At 36.0% G+C, this 21,118-nt stretch overlaps 1 protein-coding gene across 7 annotated transcripts in view; it reads left to right on the top strand.

The window, feature by feature from the left end:
* Numb (NUMB endocytic adaptor protein) overlaps positions 1-21,118 on the top strand; it is an 84,101-nt gene that overhangs the window by 27,270 nt on the left and 35,713 nt on the right. For 5 of the 7 annotated variants that reach the window (XM_076767741.1, XM_076767738.1, XM_076767743.1 and 2 more), the window contains exon 3: positions 5,491-5,531. In XM_076767741.1, coding sequence (XP_076623856.1) covers positions 5,491-5,531 — 41 coding nt within the window. Of the gene's footprint in view, positions 1-5,490; positions 5,532-17,519; positions 19,948-21,118 lie in introns of those variants that run through there. The other 2 variants (XM_076767740.1, XM_076767742.1) reach the window with 2 other exon arrangements.

The following is a 21,118-nucleotide window of genomic DNA, read 5'->3' as shown; positions in this document are numbered from 1 at the left end:
ATGTAAACTTTCAGGTTCTATTAATCATTATAGATCGCTTCTTAGAATAATTCTCAAACTTTCTTCCAGCTAGATAACTATAATATCATATTATATGGCGATTACTTATTTCAAATACCATAATCTTGGTCGAGATTTTAGTAAAATTAACACGTATGTCTGCTCGTTGTTTGCTGATAATATATTTTATCTGTTTGCCACTTGGAAACTGTACCTTCCGCCACAATTTAATTCTTTTACAAAAACACTCGCGTTGAACGCGGAAGCACGTTATTACTCGTCACACGCCATTAATCTTCCGCAAGTTTAAAATACCGGTCACCGGTGACCACCATGACAGTGTTAACAACATATACGATAAATGTCACAATTAATATATTCACGAAAACATTGTTTCGATTATATAATCTTCGATTAAATCTTCGTCTCGGTTAATTTCTTTTTTAATAGGTCTCGATTCGACTTTTTATAACCGTAACTATACTTTTAAATTATTAATCATCGTTAGACCGAATGTAAACCATTTTTATAATATTTCTATGCGATATAAATTTGTTTTTCCTCGAACACTTTGACTCTTGTTAATTTGAAAGCAGAAGGATTTGAAAAATGTTGATAAAGTATCTACAAAGAGACTTAATTCTAATACAGATCGCATTGCAGTGACGTTACAAATTATTTTAGATTCTAAACTCGTTCACAGTAAGTTTCCAAAGTTGAGGAAACTTATATTTGAGTACACTTTCTTCTACTTGGAAATATAAAATTAACAAAAAATTGCTTCGAAGAGGATCGAGAGTTAGAGCGATATTTTGAGCGCGATAATTTAATTTGATACTTGAGTCTTAGCTGTCTAAGAAAATTTAAATATATATTAAGACGAAATGTGAGAAGTTGACGATTAATTGAGTGTCTCTTAAAAGGTACAATGTTCACTTACGCGTGCAGCGACAACCAAAAAACAAAGGACGATAATGGCCTTCGCCATCTTTAATTCGTCCGTACTCGTTGCTCCGTGGAATACACACTGTCTCGAAAAAACCGTTTCCAGATTTATATACGCCAAGAAATTCCGGAAAATTGTTTGGATGCTTCGACACGGATTTTGGTTTACCAAATAGACACGTAGTTTTTTTACACCTGTGTCAATGTACAACAACGGTTTCTTAATGTTACACTACCACCATCGAGTCGCTCGTCATTAACGCGTTATCAGTAGATTAAGTTTCCTCAGAAGTGGGATGACGATCCCACTTATCTACACATAGACAGAAACGATTTCGCGTGCATATCCTTTCATTTGATTTCTCGAGCCAAACAAAATTATATTTGTCTCTCCTTGGGGCTTTACTTTCATTTACCACCTATTCTCGTCTCGCAATATCAAACGAAGCAGTTACATATTCAGTTTTGCATACACGTTTCACCGCTTGGAATAATTACTCGCGCGACTAGTTGAGCAAACTGTTTCCTCCAATTTTCGTTATGTGCTAAACGATTAATTTGAGCTCGTTGGACGAATTCGTACGGTCCGACGAAAAGAAATAACGAAAGTCACGCATTTTCATATTATACATATAATAGCATCGAAAATAAATAAGTTTTGTAATTTTTTTTTTGTAATTAGGTGTTTACTCGCTGTCATTAATAATTTTGATGGAATTCTTTATCGATTGTTATACTTTTGTCTGTATCTAGTTGCTTGCCCACCAAGAATTGCGCAGAACACACACAAATACTAATGAAAAAAGAAAATACCAGTATACTTTCGAGAAAATTTGCCCGTACTACCACGAACGCGTAGACGCTCTCGATTTCCGATTGGTGGAACGAGTCTCGACGAACGATCCCATTGGCTGTGACGTCAGTGGTTGTATTGTACCAACGTGTATCGTGGTGAAAAATGTTACAGGGTGTCACGAGAGGAGAGGGATTAGTGTTCGTCTCCGTTTGTAAATTGCACCATACCATCAATATAAACACAGTCGAGTTTGTTCGATTTAATAATTGTGTGCGCAAGTTTTTGACAGGATAAATTATTAAGTTAATTAAACTGTTGATACCGGTTGAGACTTCCGGGTTCTGTCGCTGTGCAGGACCGAACGACGCCCCACTTAACATTTTTATTTATATTTAGATTAATTCGACTTTTTGCTGATCCAGTGAAATATTACAATTTTACGAATTTCTGTAAAAAAAATTCGGATGAAAAACTACAACCATTCGTTATACAGGATGTTCGGCCACCCCTGGGAAAAATTTTAATGGGACATTCTAGAAGCCAAAATAAGACGAAGAAAATCAAGAATATCAATTTGTTGATTGAGGCTTCGTTAAAAAATTATTAAAAAATTAAATTAAAAAATTTCAAATCATTCACGGAAAAATTATTTTCGGCTACAGGAGTCAATTACAATCATTTTTTATGAATAGTCATATCCCCGAAATCCTACTCACTTTCGAGAAAAAAATTCAGGAAGGGGAACAAATTTTTCGTTAAAATTAAAAATTTTCAAAACGTTCTAAAAAAATTATTTTTAGTTGCAGGGGTCAATTACAATCATTTTTGGTCATTAGACATATCCTTGTAATCCTAACCATTTTCGAGAAAAAAATTCCTTACCGAAAATATAATTTCTGCCCAGAAATGCTTCCCCGAAATTTCATCCAAATCTTTAAAACGTCATAACTTCTGAACGGATTGGACGATTTTAATGTTTAAAAAAGCAAACTACGCGTATTTTAGTGTAGAATATGTAGAAATTCTAAAAATATTCGAAAAGTTGATCCTTGACCTCGCAAAATGAGAAAAACCCCATAAAAATGGTCCAATTTTCAAACAGCCATAACTCCTACAATAGTGAATATATTTCAATGAAACTTTTCCCTGAAGTAGAGCTCATGGGTACCTACAAAAAAGTATTAGACAACTTTTCTATAGGGTATCAAACAAAATAATTAAAAATCAAAAACGAATTTTTAAGAAAAATCGACAGGGGGTAGCTGCCTAAATTTTTCGGTAAAAAAGAAAAATTTTATATCGTTCTAAAAAAATTATTTTCAGTTGCGGGGGCTAATTACAATCATTTTTGGTGGATAGACATATCCCCGAAATTCTACCCACTTTCTAGAAAAAAATTCGAGAAGTTGGACACATTTTTCGACAAAATTAAAAAATTTCAAATCGTTCTAAAAAAATTATTTTCATTTGCAAGGGCCAATTACAATCATTTTTTATCAATAGACGTACCTCCGAAAACCTTCGCACTTTCGAGAAAAAAATTCACAAAGGTGGGCAAATTGTTCGACGAAATAAAAAAATTTCAAATCGTTCTTGAAAAATTATTTTTGGCTGCGGGGGTCAATTACAATAATTTTACGTTCTGCGATCTAATATTTTATTATAACGCCATTGAATCGTAGTCAAAGTTCGACACCCGATGTTTTTATTTTTCGTAACTTTTACTAAGACTTCGACTTGACTCTGTCGAAATGAATAATCCGGGTTAGAATCGACCCACCTTCGTCGATGAACCGTTAACGAACGAAGAACTGGATTAGTTTCGAAGCGCCTTGTCGTGAACAGTCCGATATCGGTTCGCGTCTAACAATTAACATCGCGTTAAATATTCAGCGCGGCGGTCGAGGACTTGTTGCGAGTATACGTGGATGTGTAAGGGTCGTTAAACGGGTGTCGTCGCGACAGCTACGAGGGACAATGCGTCTGTGAGCGTGCAAGAGTACGGACACGTACAATTTCACCCCAATAAAACTTTCCCATAGGAGCGACGCACGGGGTGTCGTGGGAACCGTTTCGTCCGATATAAAGCACCATGCGCATTTTTATGGGGCGCGTTGACGTCCAAGTAGTTTGGGGATTCCTTTGTAATGAATCGACGATTTTTCTTGCCGAACTTCGGTCCCGATCGAGACCACCAGAATCTCATTTTCCACGACTCGCGACCAACGCGAATTTTTACGAGGCCCATCAAGCCCTTGACGCTATTTCTATCAAAGATGTGTCTTTTAAAATTTCAAATTGATATTATTCTCATAGGTCCAGAGAGTCCCTAACACTGTTCCTAACTAAGGTGCCCTTTAAAATTTCTTTAAGTTGAAATCGTATTCCAAGGTTGATCAAAGAGTAATTGTTTTACTAAGCTCAAAAATTCCTGTTTTAAAAAAAAGCAATTAAGCTGTTTAGTGGCTTCTTAGGAAGTTCTGTCCATTGAAGGAATTTTACGGATAGATTTAAACAAAGTAAAATGGCAAGGTTTAGAGGAATAATTAAAAACTTTTCCAAAACAAAAGTACCTTACTAGTAAGTAAGTCGGATGTTTTAATGAAAACGCCTGCGATGCGCCAATAAATTCATCAATGATTACAGAAAATGCGTCTGTGTACAAGTAAAAAGGCAACGAACATTCTGAAAGTATTTATACAATGTGTACTTAAAAAGAAAACTATCTAGTTCTCAGCAAATAAAACGATCCGTCACGTTAGTTGACAAAATTATACGTTTCACGAATTGCAAACAGTAATGTGTGCATAAGCTGAGTGTTTGATGTTTCCAGCACGAAGTTGAGCCAAGTATTGCGCCCGTTATCCGAGCATTGGGCAAATATTAATCAAAGTCGCGATGGACGATTACAATTAAAATTAATAATCATTTATCGTTAATACAAATGGAATTACTTGTTAGCCACTTACGATCGTCGTTATCGTATTTGTGACTCATAGATAAAGGTTTATCTAGTCGAAATTTCATTCGATAATTGCATGAAAACGTGCTAACCCAGACCTAAACGTACTCGAATTACACGATAAGCAATGGAGTTTCCTTATCGTTTCCTTATTCTTTCAAATGTCCATAGTTATAGTCGTGATTAGATTCTTGAAAAGTTAAATGTTCTAATTACGTAAAAAAAAATTTTCCACTTGAAATTTTTAATATTTCTACAATGATCGTATTTTCTATAGTATTGTTTGATCGATTGATTTAATAAAATTAGTCGAGGGGTAGTTAAAAAGAATTTTTTAAAATTGCACAATTAAGATTTATTCAAAAGGTCTATTATTGCATCATTATTCTCGATAAAATTTTTATTTCCCGCTAACTGCAGCTTTTAAATATTAATAAAATCAGTATAATTGTATAATTTCGAGATCAAATGCAACTTTTATGAAACAGAGCTGGGCAAATTTGATTTACGACTAACGAACATAAATTTTAGATTCGTTCGTAAATTAGAATCCATTGATAGATTTTTCAAAACGACATTTGCGTTCGTTAATTACAGTCACTGTTTTATCCAACATTTATGAACTAAGTACTAGGAATTATTATGTATTTTTATTCTTGCATCATTAGTTTATCAATAATATTAATCTTATTTCAAAACTTCGCTATTTCATAAGATCAAAAATGTTTTAATTTATTCTTACTATTATCGACATTATTATTAATTGATTACTTATGTTATGTTTCAGATATATCCTCTCCGGAGTGCGTTATCTACACCTATTTTTCGGTGAGTACTTAATTATAAAATTCACTTTTCTTCAAATCCGTACGAATCGCTTGTGAAAATTTCTTGTAAAATTCCATATTTGTCATCGAGATAAAAACAATTTAAAATTAATTAAAAATTATCTGTAGTTTTCTCTAAAACTATGTTCCGCCTTCTGTTTATAATGCCACCCGTGGAATCGAAGTACACAAACATAAAGTCCATGTGTATTCAAATAGAAATCTCTGTTCGAATAAACATGAGTTCTATTTGCACGTCCGTCTAAGTTATATAATTTTATCCGTATGAATGTCGAGTCTAGCGCCGACGTCGCGTTTCTAAAATCGTTTTCTCTGTTTTGAGGAAACACGTCGGGGAATTAGAGTTTCAACATCTGTTCTCGTATTCGTTTCCTGTACATCCGAATATCGATACCACGTGTTTTCCTATGCGTCGTATGCGTTTCCGGTACGATCAAAGACGAATTAAAATTTATCAGACTAAAACTAGACAATAGTAAATTCGACAAATGGTCTAAAACAAATCATAACCGGAATTCATTGTTTATCTTACAAACAAATAGATTTAATTTTAAACATTTCGTTTAAAAAAAAATGATAGAGGAACAGTTGATGTGTTTGTGATAGGCAAATTTTAATCAGTCAGTATTAATAATTACGATTAAAATTAATCGTTAGTTTATCTAAATCAAATAGTATTTCTTGTTTCGATAAAATTGTGTTTAATTAATTTCTTAGATATGCGAAGAAGGACGTTTCATTTTTATCAGTTTGACGCCACCGAATATTCATTATTGTAATCGTTAATGATAGTGAGCAATCACTTTCAGTAATCGTTGGTCGCTATTAAATCTAACAACTGAATCTTTTATCGCATCGTTTAATCGATTGATTAATAAAGAAGTATTGATCGAACAATATTTAACTACGTGATAGATTAATAATTCGAAAACCATCGAAGCTTTTATTTCCTAATTAGTATGCCGTATTGCATAATTCCGTGTCGCGATTAAACTGTCGAACGACTAAGAAAGAAGGAAAAGAAAAGAGCATTATTAAAAAATTACATTATTATAAAATTAGTTTATATTTTCTGCAGACTCGTTATGTATTTTGTTCTTTTCTATTTTTTGGAGAATGCGGAAATATTTGCGTACAAAAGAGAATTTACCATCGTCATGTTACTTGATGTCATAATTTGATTTTCTTTTTTTAAACTCGACTGTAACGCAAAAGTCGCAAACTCGTTTTACGTTTGTCTCAATTTTTATTGCCCTCTCATTAAACGCGTGGTACTTGTTATCGAGGTTGTTGCAAGATAAATAGCAGGAATATAAATATTTGAGTTGAAAACAGGTAGCAATATCGAAAACATGGAAGTGCAGTTATTTTATCGAAATCGTAAGAAAATATTTTAAATAAATTTCAATTTCAATTTTCAATTGATACTTACACTATGATCATATCAATAACGTGTATCGTAAATGTTGTGAGAAATATATTTACGAGAGTATCGTTTTGCTTAAATGATTGTTAATTTAAAGTAATTTCTAATTTGAAAACTCATATTATTTCGAGTAATTCGTCCTCGTCGTTCAGAAATATTTAAATATTTAAACGTAACGCACGGTCTATAATGTAATAACTGTTGCAAAAGTTGAGGAGATTTTAAAGCTCAGTTCGCGTCGTAGTACATGTTTGGGTTTCTACCTGTCGGCTCGATGATCATGGGAATATATCGGCATGTGGTTTTACCTGCGACCATATGGCGTATCAGGAAATGCACGTGCGAACAAATCGAGACGAAACCCATTCACGCTCTTCCGTAATAAAAATGACACAACGAAGCATTTTTCGAGCGCAGACCGTTGGCAAATTTCTCGCGAATGTGCAACCTGTGTCCATTGTTCGAACTCGATCGCGTTAAAGTTCTTTTAAATCGTAAAAAATAACGCGTATCGATTTTCAACAATAAAATAATAATTGGTTTACTTAAACGTATATATAATTATCTGTTAAGGGAGCGAAGCAACGTGAAAGTCGAAAAAGATTTTTAATAAAAAAGTTAGTCATGAGATTAATAAATTAAAATTTAATATTTAATATAATACACATTTTTCACGCGATATTTAAATATTCGTGGTAAACAGGACAAATATTATTTTGAGAAGAAAAATATATAAGAACATTGTCGCATAAATATTTAAACCCAAATGGTATTTGTTTACAAGACGTTAAGGAGGAATTACTAGGGTTAATGATAATATTTATTTCTTCGAATTAAATAAAAAACAGTAACAGGCGAATAAAGGAAAACGAAGAATATTGTAACGAAAAGTGAATCACGATTCCGGTATAAAAACGAAACACGGAAAAAACGACAAGCAGATAATTTCTGACACACTTACTTAGTTCTATTTTAGAAAGGCGAAATCTCATTTAGATTCTTCGGGATCAGAATAGGATGAAGAATGGCAGAACGCGATTAAGGAACATTATTTTTGTTTGTAAAGATATTCTTGTTTATAAAACGGATTTCTTAATATTTATACCACGAATCTCATCGGTGAAATACGATGTGGGAAGTATTATTATTTGAGTAACGATTGCACTTTAGCATTAGCTTCGTATTTATTGTCACGTGCTGAAAGCAGAGACACGTAAAATTAGCTATATCGGGAAGATAGCGAACTAAAATATCGCAAGAAGCTGTTCCAAGCGTGATTATCTTTAAAAAATTATGTCAATTTTAGATAGCATAAATTTCTTACTCGAGCTAAAGCGTTCGACTAAACTAATAATTTTAATACACAAGAAAGATTGGAATTAGCGTCGAAGTGTCGGAGAAACGAGTATTCTAAACATTTTTTAATAATTTGTATATTGAATGTTAAACACAGTGTTTATTTTAATCGTTCCGTTACAATGCCGCTTGGTTGATCAAACCAGACGACTATGTTGTAACATGGAGCAAGAACAAACATAAACTTCGCGTATGTTTTCGGTTCATCCTTGCACAAGATAACGATCCTAAACATAGATCAAGGATAGTACAAGACTGGAGTTTGTATAACTGCTAGAAAATTATACATACATCTCCACAGATCATCAATCTTAAACCTGATTGAAACGGTGTGGAAGACACTGCGTGATATAATACACAAACACTCTATTACAAACAAAACTGATCTACATAATAGATTGAGAGCAGAGTGGTACTCTTTAAAATAGAAGCGTGAAATTCGATGATCGAAGAGTTTGCTCTAACAAGGAGCACCACTTTCTACATATCTTTTATGTTATTAACAAAAATGTGTTGTTTCACGTGGTATGAACAACAAAATAATTTCACGCTTACGATTACGACAGAATTTCTTCAAATCTTTTTGACGAACATTCATTACCTTCTCTCCTAAATTGCATTTATTAGAAAAATAAAAATCGTACTGGTTTCGAACTCGGTGTCAAAGTTTCTATTCGCTTTTTGATTGGTTTTCCTTGATTTACGTAAATTGTCCAAAAGTGATGTCTCCTTGTTACAGCTGACCTTTCAATTGTTTACTTCAAGTTTGTGGGGGGGGGGGGGGAAAAGGGTTAAGAATCGCCAGATTATAGTAATTTGAACGATTACGAAATATAGCGAGGTTATCTTGATCGATATACGCGATTCGCGAATAAGTTCTGTGTAACTTTATCGCGAACCATCGGTCACGTACAAGCGGAAAAGTTTCCGCGACGACAAAATGCTCAGATCGTTGACAATGTAATGCACAACAAATCCTGGTGTTAGCAGCAGTGGCGACGATGGCAAATAACGAGAGACAGGAATCCACAGACGCACAGCACATAACATGTTGCAATCGATTCTGTCCTTATCAATACGAGTTTGGTGCATGCACGGTGAAGATTTTCGCGAGTAGTATTCAATTCCGTGGATGGGCTCGCGAGAACATTCTGGAGGATCTCCTTTCAGCAGGGTTTGTATCAAACTACGAAGTGACTTCCCACTAATTGCTAATAGACTGCAAAGTAGGACACTGTTCTGTAATTTTGGTACTGTCGTTAATTGAAACAACATTAATTTTACTTATTTTTATGCATACTCTGGTATACCCTGGTAAGTGAAGATCTAGAAAGACTTCTGCGTCGATTTAGACGGTTTTTAAATATTTTGTAGAGGACGTTATTTATATAACAGATTTTACTACAGTTTTTGAGACGCTAGAAAAATTCTTTTGTGGTTACGCGTGTGTATAAAAAAAAAACATTCTGAAAATATTTTAAATACTGTAGTTGATTCTTTTATGTGCAGTTCCGTCGATTTAGATAATTTTTAAATATTTTATAAAGGACATTATTTTGTAAACGTTCGATTTTATTATAATTTTTTTCTTAGTTTATATTGATTCGCGGCTACGCGTGAGTGTCAAAAGAGGAACATTCTGAAAGTATTGCAAGCACTGCAGTTGATTCCTTTAGGTACAGTTGAATTAACTTAAGCGTGGATTCGTAGTTTTTTTTTTCACGACGCTAATCAACGGTTTCGAGAACCTTGAATTAATTGGAATTTAGCGTGACATCTGTTTCCACACAGTAGCCATCGCCGTACGTCGATCACTGCTTCTTCGCGGCTCCTTTCGCGGCAGAAACGACACCCATTAACGCGCGGACGAAAGAAAAAATCCAGCGAAAATGAACCGACATTAAACCCGCCATTTTCATCTGTGGAAATTCACTTTCGGATCCATACCGTATAACGAGCATTATTGAATAGAAACGCGGCACCTTTGTGCTACGGTAATTAGTTTTCAAAGCTCGTACGTATTGTGCAACGCTTAAAAGCCCCGCGTTGAACTCACGTTCTACGAAACACTCATGAAATTACGTCGCACTCGAGGCCCGTACTTAGTGCTCCTGTGGAGAAAAATATATATCAAACTTTAAGTAATATCTGAAAATGTACAACCAACCAAGAGTGAAATTTCCAATATACTTAGAGAGAAATTACCGAACCAAAATTGATTTTAACCCTGGCAGGCCACGTTTCTAAAATCGTCCAAAAATTCTTTAGACGTATTAAATATTTTATTTATCGATTTTTGTGGCAAACTGTTGGACCACTTTTTATTGACTCAAGTAGAAAATTTTAAGTGTTAAATGGTATAGTAAATTTGAGGCTACATTTAATAATAACTATTGATATTAATCAGTAATTATTATTCTTCAGAATTCAGCTTATATTTTGTTATCACATTTATTTAAATTGTATGCAATATAAAAGTAATTTTTCTATTTATAAGAAAAATTTTGGAAACATAAAGTCACATTTAATGATTATTAAAATAACATATGTTATTCATCGATTTTTGTAGCAAATTGTTGAACCACATTTTATTGACTCATAAAGACAATTTTCAGAATTAAATAGTATACTAAATAGGAGGCTACATTTAGTAATAATTATTAGTAATTATTATTGTTCAAAATGCAGCTCATATTTCGTTATCACATTTGCCTAAGAGTAACTTAATTTTTTTACAGAACTATGGTAAACTTATAAAATGAATCTTTCTTATTTAAAAACAAAATTTTGCACGGGGTCATAAGAGACCCTAGTCAGTAATTCGAAGGTTAAATAGTATAGGAAGCACAGAGTGACGTTTAATAATGCTTAAAACAAGAATAAAAACTAAAGGATCGTATTTATAGGGGGAATCAAAATGTCGTCGTTGAGAGGGGTTTACGACCGTGGAGTTAGGTGAATCAGCCTGTATATTTCTGGAAGGATGTTGGAAGCCACCCTTCCTCGATAGCTAGGCACAAGTGCACTTCCTTTCTTCTCCCTTTCGACGAACGTCTTCGTGTTTCTTTCGCGTTCACGCGTTTAGGTTCGTTTTCTCCTTACACCTGTGCTCACGCACGTCGCGCGAGACGGGAGCGCATTGTGAAATGCATGTGCAGGCTCCGGCGTTACGAAAAAAGGTCGACGAAAATAGTCGTGTACCGACGCCGTTCGCGTTCCCTTTGCGTTGACGAATTTGCATGGGAGAATCAAGGCCGACGATCGTTATTTTCGTCGCTGTTACATTTTTATCTAAGCCCCGTCCAAACAAACGCGAACCCGTACCATTAGATCCCGCGTCGGTTGATGTTTACGTTGGCAAAGACACAACGCGGATCAATGGAACGCATTCGGATGAATTTTTATTTTTAATTAGACGCGCACGACCCACGGTGTTCGCGGTTGATTGGCTCCCGCAAAGAGTTCCGTGTAAATCGAGGATGACATTTATAGAGAAAATGGGGAGACAAGTTCCAAGGCTCCATTATTTATTTCCCGATATATAACCGACGATTTACTTTTATGTCGCGTAGGTTTTTAGCGCGTGAAACGCTTTTTAAAAATTTTATAACATATGTAATATATAACATTCATCTGTTACGCCTGAATTTATTTGTAAACTATTTGTTACGTAAAAAAATGTGTCAAGAAGTAATTTTTGACGAGTTTTAATTACACACTCTGTATATGTATAGATGTGCTGTAAAAATGTTCGATTAATTCAGCGAATACTATTACAATGTACATAAATATTAAATGTTTAAATATGTTTATAATATAACAGTATTGTAAGTTAAATTGTACTTCTAAAAAAATCGATAAAATGCTTAAGAGATTTTTTAAGCTACGTAATAGGTTTAATAAAGTCGTTATTTTTATGAATTTACAGGGCTTTATTTCGTAATTATAAGCGTTTAAAAATTCGATATAATGCGCCTGGCGCGCGGCAGCTCACCTAACGCCAGTGCATGCTGAGAAAATCAGGTAGAGTGGACAGTAATGAGGTGGCCAAAGTTGCACGGAGACACTCACTTTAGAGATACTATGACGAAAATAATAGTTAGACTTTTGAGAACCGTTAAATATTTATTTTCATGAATTTTTTTTTACCTGTAATTAGAAAAGAAATACGAGTTGCCCAAATTTCGAATTTTTCTTGCGTCAGTGTCTTATCCAACAAAATTAACGAAGCGATAAGCATAATTTTCCGGACGAAGCTCTTCAGTGACCGTCGATTTTTTGTAAGTACTCTAATCTCATTTTCGAAAAAGAATTCATGCAAATTTCTGTCGCTTACTCGACTGCCTTATCGCGATACATAACTTTGATTTTACATTTTAAGTGGTTTGTAGCAAATAATCATGCCGAAATATTATCTTTACTGTTCACGACGTGACAGATTTTTCAATACAAACGTTGCATAATATTCTCAAATAGTTAGTGTCCTTTTTTTTGGGCAATCAAAATCGTGAATGTTTTGCGATTCTATTTATGCGAATCAGATGTTTTATGACACAAGTTTATGTATTGATTTTATTTTCCGATGAAATAAAAATGCAACTCACGAGATTCTCAACTCCAAAATTTAGAAAATTATAATACGTAATTTTTTTTTGTCGTGCACTTTGCTCTAAAGGTTTAACATTAACCACTGACAGTTTGGTTATTTTTTAATTTTATTTAAACTTTATTTTTTTTTAGTTTTTAGGAAATTTATTTTTTAATTTAGACTTTTTTTTGTATTTTTAAATTTATTTCCGAATGAACGCTGAAAAAATATTGTTCGTCGCGTGGCTTACATAATATACAATAATTAGTACAAAATAATTACAAAATTCGTAACGATACGATATGTGAAGTCACGTATTTATTTAACTGAGAAAACGTTAGAAAATGCAGCTAAATTAATGATAAAAGTCGAAAAAACCTGTTCCACCAATTTTACCATTTTACTAACTCACTTTATTGTTACTCGTGAAACTATGTTAGCCGTGTGTCTACATATAGAAACAGTCTGCGTAGCGTCGAGCGCTTTGCATAATTGATGTGCTGAATTCGTAAAATGCGATGAATTTTGATCGCCAAGGTGTCGCCATTTCCTGTATCTGGCGCATTCTACTCGAACAACGCCAGAATCGTTGTATTAGGTCATCTTATAAATTTATGTCGTGTTTTGTACTACAACTTTAACAATATCTCGAACATACCATAGAATTTTATGAAAAATAATAAATCCCTTCTCGTTTGACAAACTTTCGTTTCTCTGATAAAAGCATTTTGTGGTCGCTATAAAACTTGTTCGATTTTTCATTAAAATGTTGTTAAATTACTGTTTCATAATAATATTTTTCAATTTTTGTTTTCGTTTGAAACATCATTTTGTTTTTATCAAATGATTTTAGACGATTTACAAGCTTATTCACTCTGGTAGTTAATTCAAAATATAAACACAAAACAACTTTGTTGCTTTTAGCAAACGCATGAAAGGGTTTAATGAGGATGTAAAACTGTCATGGCGGCTATTTCTTCGCTGAAGATTTTATAAAAATGTTCGTGCAATTTTTCGAAGAAAATTTTGTTCCGTGAGCTAATGCAGGAACATACCTACATTTTTCTTAAAATTTCGAAAATATCTAGAACCGAGAGATTTTGTTTTTTAATCCTAACACGAACACATGGTCGTAGGAATGATCTTGCGTCGTCTCGTGCTTCATAGATTTTTATTACAGGACACAGTCGATGTGTCGACGGTGAGTTTCCTGTGTTTAGATGTCGTGTCGGGAAGTAGCAAGAAAGCACGAAACTGTGAGCAGCTGCTAACTTTCTTTCTTCTTCTACGATCCGTGGTCTTTGGTACGAAAAGTAAATCAAGGCAACGCAGCTGCCAGGAAAAATGCGGCCATTCAGAACTTCTGGCCACCCTATTCTCGCTTTCGAGCATAATTAAGACGCGAGTAATTATTTAACATCACGTTGGAATCATAGATCCGTTCCAAATTTCCGAAGAATAAATTTTTCTAAGAAACACGCGACACCCATGAATCGTTAGATTTACTAGAAAATTTATTTTGATCCAATTAAACAATTGATTTTGTCTTTCTTTAAAAATATTATCTGGTTCGAAATACTGAGTAGCTAATTTACGTTTAATATTATTTGATATTTTGTTTTTATTATATGAAGATTTGCAAAATAAATGTAATTGTAATTCTGGGTTTTGAACGAATCTGAAACGCTCGAAAGACGCTCGAGTAACTGTTGTAGAAAGTGAATACACAATTCCTAATCCGTGGTAATAATACTTCCAGGTTAAATGTCAGGTACCGTTATTGGTAAACAGAATTAGTATGCGGGAACTGTGGAAGGTTCCTTTAATTTTCTCGTGCCTTCGAAGCAAGTTTAGTAAATTGTAGTAAACAGTGACGGATGTGGAAGAACCCAAAGAGGGGGGTACTTACAAAAAATAGCAACAAAATTGGAGATTTTGATAAATATAAATCATTAAGTACAATTTCTATATTTTATATTTTGCAAGATAGTTACGAATGTGTATAAAATACGCCAAATCTGGAAAGCCCTAATGTTCCACGATTGGAATATTTTGATTAATATTTAACAACCATTGGACATTTATTGCAGTATTGTTATAAATGGAACTACATTCTACACGGTATCAACGATTTTTTTCTTTATATTCAGCTAATAGAAATGTATAAAATTACGGTCATTCGAGAAGAAACGAACTACGTGCGATTTGAAAGCGGTCATTGTAACAAATCGACGTATCTCAACTTTGACCGTACGAAATTTAAATTTCTGAATCCAGTTATTCCAATACCTTATTTGCATTTTACGTAGCTCTTGGAACCTGATTCCCGTTTTATCGGTCGAGAATATTAAGTAAGAGAACATTTCCCGTTTTTCAAACCGACTACAGTAAATACGAATTTATGAATACGTTTACCAGTTCATGATCGATAATAAGAAACCTATCTTGCATCGAATATAAAGTAACTGAGAAATTAACGAATTTATAAAACTTGCCATTCTTTTACATTCAAGTTTTTATTTAGCGCATATAAAAACTTAACTACCCCCTTCCATCCTCTTGGAATAAAACAAAAATTTCCCTGTGTTTTTCCTTTATAGAAACAGATTCAAAAACTTTTAAAATTGTCAAAAAGTATGATTCACCTTTGTGAAGTCACCGAGAAATTTGGTTTTTCTTTCAGTCATAATCTTCATCTAAATTTTGGAACAGATCATAAAGACGTATACTTCCCTTCTTTCATATCGATTGATATATTTACTGAATATATAAAAAGTGTTTGTCAGAAGACATTTACCCAGCACCATGTATATTCTCGTTTAAAGCGTCTAACTCTTAAAAAAAAACAATTGTATCGCATTATTAATTGAAACCCCACCTCAAATTCATTCAATTAAACTTTGTCTAACGTAAGGCCAACATTTATTTCGACTCTTAGGAAGTGTATATTTTAATTTTTCAACTTCCAATTGTTTGAAGAACGTCCTTTGTTCCCGGGACAAAGTATCAAATCGTTCGACCCCCTTTCGGTTATCGTCTCCGTCGTCCCGCGAAGAGATGATGAATCCTTGGACGAACGATCGAAAAGCGTAGGAAACCCTCTGTCGGGTTTCGCGGCTCGTTTCTCTCTCTCGTTCTCTCTCTCAGTCGTGTCTCAGCAGATGTACGACCATTTGCCGTAGCAGCTGCACACCTCACCGCCGTAAACTTCGAGCAACAGACCCCGACCTGACCCCTGGAGCCTACGCGGGTCGGCCATCGCCGCTCCCGAATGAGCCACGGATCGACGCCGAGAAAATCGAATAGATTCCACGACCGCCCGATCATATTAATTTGCTCGTGGTTCGTCGAAGCACGCCAGACTTCCCTGCGGATCGCATAATCGCGGCGCAAACCGGTTTTACGCGGCGCGAAGCGGAGTTTGTCGGACGAGGAGAGGCACAGAGGCGCTGAGAAAACTTGACATGGCCCTGGCTCCGGGGTCCGGAGTAGGGAAAAAGTACCTGGGCGGCTGGGCCCTGAGTCCCCGGCTACAACATTCACGGTTTCACGAAGAAGAGGGGGCTTGACTCGTGCTCGTACCCAAATGGACTGAAAACAAGGACCGTAGACGCGTCTTCGGGCGTATTGGAAGGGGGATGGACCCAGGGGGGGGACTTCTTATCGAGATAAATAACATAGGAAAACTGTTAACTATTCGATTTATTAATTGTTCAAGCTCTTTTTTATGAAACATTCTGATCTCCAAACATTTTTATGTTTCTTGTAGCTCTTTAAACATTTCTATGTGTTTTCACGGTTTAGTTTATTGTCTCTAAATCAGAGTGACGACGTTGAGAATTATAATATAAATTAGAAAACAAGAAAGCAATATTCGAATATATAAAAATATCGAAAGCATTGGAAACTTGAGTAGTAAATACTTATAGATGCAAGTATTAATATTAACATTATTTTTAATACCATGTTATCGAGGAAATATTATTAAACTTAAAAAATAGTTTTATGTTTCTTGGAAGGTATCTTTTTACACCTTTGGTAGAGATTCTGTTAAATTCCATAATAAAGTATTTTATTCGTCGTATGGTTCTACTCGAAATTTTTATAGAATTCTATGGATTTTACTTGTTCTTCGATGGATTCTATCAAAATAATAATATATAGTACGTTTAAAGGCATGTCATAAGAATTGTGAGTAATGATAATACAGAACGGGTAACGGGGTTGAATATGCGTGGTCCTCAATTGGGAACCTACGACCCAGTTTAAGAGATGAAATTACCCTTCAGATTTTCAATCAACGATTATTCTTATTTAACACTGATACCAATACGAAAAAGACTAACTACTTTGCAGAAAGAATAGTTAATTTCTACATAAAATTATTAGAATGTTAGATCAATATTGTTCAACAAAGTATTAGTTCTTTAAAATGAGATAAAATTAACTTACATCGATAGAACTAATGTAACTATTTATTTGAACGACTCGATAACTACAAAAATGTTACTATTACCATGTTACCATTTTGGAACATGTCAAATTTAAACCATAGACATACGCATCCCCAATTAAGAATCTATTTTCATTTTCAATTGTATACGCTGAAACTTCTGGAGCACGCAGAACGGGCAATTGTCAACGTTTTATCTTACAAAAATTTAAGCGTATGTGGGAAATATCACTAAAAACGTACGAGGAGTTCTCCAACCAAAGAAAGTTGTGTAGTCTCTGTAAAAAAAAAAAAAAATGAAGAAACAGAATATCCCTCGACGCTCGTATTTGTTAATCGCGACTCCAACCGTTTTGGCGAGCGAAACTTTTAAGGGACAGGGGCTTCCACGAAACGAAATACGTCCCTGGCGCGTCGTAGGACCCGGGTAGAGAGACCTGTGCCCGTTTGAACTACGGCATTCGCGTCCCGAGTGTTTCAGGGGGGGGTTCTCGCATGTCGGTTTGTCGGTGTACCGGAAGATCGAGCGCTTATATTATCCTCGTCTCGTCAGGCTTTTCCGTTGCTTCGCGTTGTTCAGTGAAAGTGAACACGGTGGTGTTTTCCGATCAACGATGTTTCCTGTGCTTCCCAACGATTTTTCTTCGCCGAGAAACGATGCTGGAACGACGATAGGGTCTTCGTAACGTTGCTCCAACCGTTGAAACCTACGCACGAATAATACTTTCCACCAGGTGGCGCGGGAGTGTCTCCTACGAGAGTCGTTTTGTTTAAACATGTTATAATTCTACGACTGGCAAGTACTCGTAGACTCGTGGCTGTCTGATTTTATTTAACATTTCTCGTGGGATTTATTTAAAAGTTTATGGAGGAACTTGGTTGACAAAATCACCGGATCCCGGACGACGAAAGTAAATTAAGAAAAAAGATGCATTTTTACGGATGATGGTCAGCCTGCTGCGAGAGATCAAACGTACATTGCAGTTCCGGTGGGGTCGCCGGAAGTAGCTGAGCGTGACGGCGGCAGTTCTAACGGAAAAACGTGGGAACTCGTGGCCCCGTGGCTCTTCTCCGCCGCATCATTAACTGCCACACGCTGGACTGGCTCGAATAAAAACTATCCGTATCGTTGAATCGATCCGAATAATCCCCGGAATGTCTGCTCGTTTGTCGAAACGAAGAAAAGAGCCGAACAGTTCTTCCCGTTAATTGATACGCTCGGCGTAAACGTGCCTTGCGTATACTCGATACGTCGCAGAAGTAACGGAATTGCATTTCATTGACTTGCAAAATCGTTCGAAAACGTTTTTCTAACGCTCTCCGCAGACCATTCACTTTACCTCGCCACGATAGTCTTCCACGGAGAACTCGGAACGAACGATTCCTTCGTAAAGGACTAATAACTTCAGTCGAATCCATGGAAAGCTACAATTAAAGGGATTCGGAGGTGGTTGCATCCAAATATTTTTCGAACAGGGATGATTCTTAACGACAAACGTTACGAGACAAAGTTTCATCGACGATCCGTCATCGATTAAAAATAAAACGTTGACAAATCGACGGGTCGTTGGAAAGGAAAAGCGTCAGGACGAAGACGCTCCCCACCGTGGCGCGTAACTGGGGCCACTGCGAGGACAGAGAGCACACGAAACCGAGAGAGTTCTCCGGGGATCCCACTCTTGGCAGAGCCCATGACGTCAACCTTTGGGGCAAGTCGACCAGTTTGAACTGCCTGCCAAGGGGCCAGGCGGGAAGAAGAAGAAGAATCTGTTAGTAGTCGCTTCGCCCCGTTCGTCGATCCGTCTCGATACGCGTACGGTTTTACCGGCCGGTTGTGCGTTGGACGTAGGCGCCGCCACCAAGTTTCTTCAAACTCGAGGCGACGAGGACGGTTGTTAATTAGCCGCGGCGGATTCGATCGGGAATCGACCGCTCGTAGCTACGCACGGATACGTAAAAAGGAAGAGAAACAGAGGGAGGGATAGGAGAAGAGTTCCTAGCGCGGATGGATCGGTCGTGTCGCACACCTGGTTGTCAGTGATAGGTGCACGAAGCGCGAGCAAGTCGCGTAGGCTCGCGATGGAACTTGGTCGATCGGGAAGCCCGCGCAGTTATCCGCGTTCCCAGTGCTGCACCTCGTTTCGGACTGCACGGTGGCTCTTGGTGAACGAAACGAGGCTCTCGCGGTCCTCGTAACCGTAAATGTGCTCCGCCGGATAATATTTGCGGGCCCGAGTGTCGCGGAGTCCGTTCACCGTTCGTCGGGAACAGAGAGTCGGTGTGCTCGTACGTAAAGTGTTTCGTCTTTCCCCCCCAAAAGGTGCGGGGAGAAGTTGAAGGGTGGTCGGTGAGAGGTGGACGCGTAAAATTGAAGTGCATTGGACGTTCGATGGTATCGTCACCGTGCATCGTGAACCTAGGGAAACAACGAACGACGTGTTTGGATACTTGACGCGCCCGGTACTGCGCGTCGCGAAAACATCGGCCGCTAGAGAGAAATGGGAAACCACCCGTCCGCCCACCAACCGCTCGAGAGAGCTACCAGCCATGCTGGAAATGGTCTTCGCCTCTCGGTAGGTTGCGATCTTGTTTTACGTCAACGATAACTCCCGCAGATGCCCACGTGTGACGCACGCCTCTTGATGCAATGTCGTTAAATAGAATCGTTGTTTCGTTGGTTGCACGCCGCAATGGGGAATCCTCGATACTACCGGGGATGTTGAACCGTCAGAGAACAGAATTTTGTTTCTTCTTAACCTTTCAACGTTACTCCGTTTGCGTATGCAATAGAGTGGTTCTTAGTTAAGGGGGGACAACGTTTTTATTTTATTTGTGCTTTCCGACTGAACTGTTACGTTTAGCGAGTAAATGATGCGTGCAAAATGTCAAACTGATTGCATAACGGGAATGCCCAACTTTAACCCTTAAGTGGACTCTCAATCTCAATTATTTTACTTAATGTTGATTTTTACCAAATTGGTAAATGGAGATCAATTTTCCTTTGAAGCATTTAAAAAATAATGAACTAATAGATACATAAATTTTTAAATAATTACATTGACATATATTAAATATTTATATTAAATAAAATTTTTATACATTTGTTACTCTTCGCCAATTTATTAAGATAGATTTACTTGCATCATGGTAACATCGTCGGTATTTTTCTAATATTTGTAATATATACTGTTTATTTTCTTTATCTTTTGTTAATAAATTTCGTCAATAAATTTCTTTATCAGCTTTACACCACGCTTTTCGACATCGTTCACTATTTCTAATGCTGCTTTATGTGTTATGTCGGTTTCCCAAGTTGATGGATCATTTTATAAAGAATTGTCTACACCTATATTAATATAGTTTCTTAGATCTTTTAATACAGGTCTTTTATCGAAGATTTCTACTTGCTTGTCATTTAAATTTTTAATCATACGCATTCTTGTATCGAGAGAAATATCTGAAATCTAAAATATCGAAGTACAATTATGTCTTAGATTAACCTGAAATTACTATAATTTTAAAACTTTAATTGAAATGTGGTTCCCGTTATCCAATTATTATGAAATTTTGCATATATCATTTTCTCACCTGATGTCACAATTTAGAAGGGTAGTACGACAAAAAATGAGAAGTTGGAAAATATGAAGCCTAGTATACAACCAGTATCTTACAAATTCCTCTGCAAAAATCAATTTTTGAATCAGAATGTCCCTTCGAGCGAAGTTTTAAATCAAGAAATAGGAA

This window comes from Colletes latitarsis, chromosome 7 (genome assembly GCF_051014445.1).
Source record: "Colletes latitarsis isolate SP2378_abdomen chromosome 7, iyColLati1, whole genome shotgun sequence".
NCBI lineage: Eukaryota > Metazoa > Arthropoda > Insecta > Hymenoptera > Colletidae > Colletes > Colletes latitarsis.
Note: the sequence above shows the minus strand (reverse complement) of the source record. Positions and strands in the feature narration are given on the sequence as shown.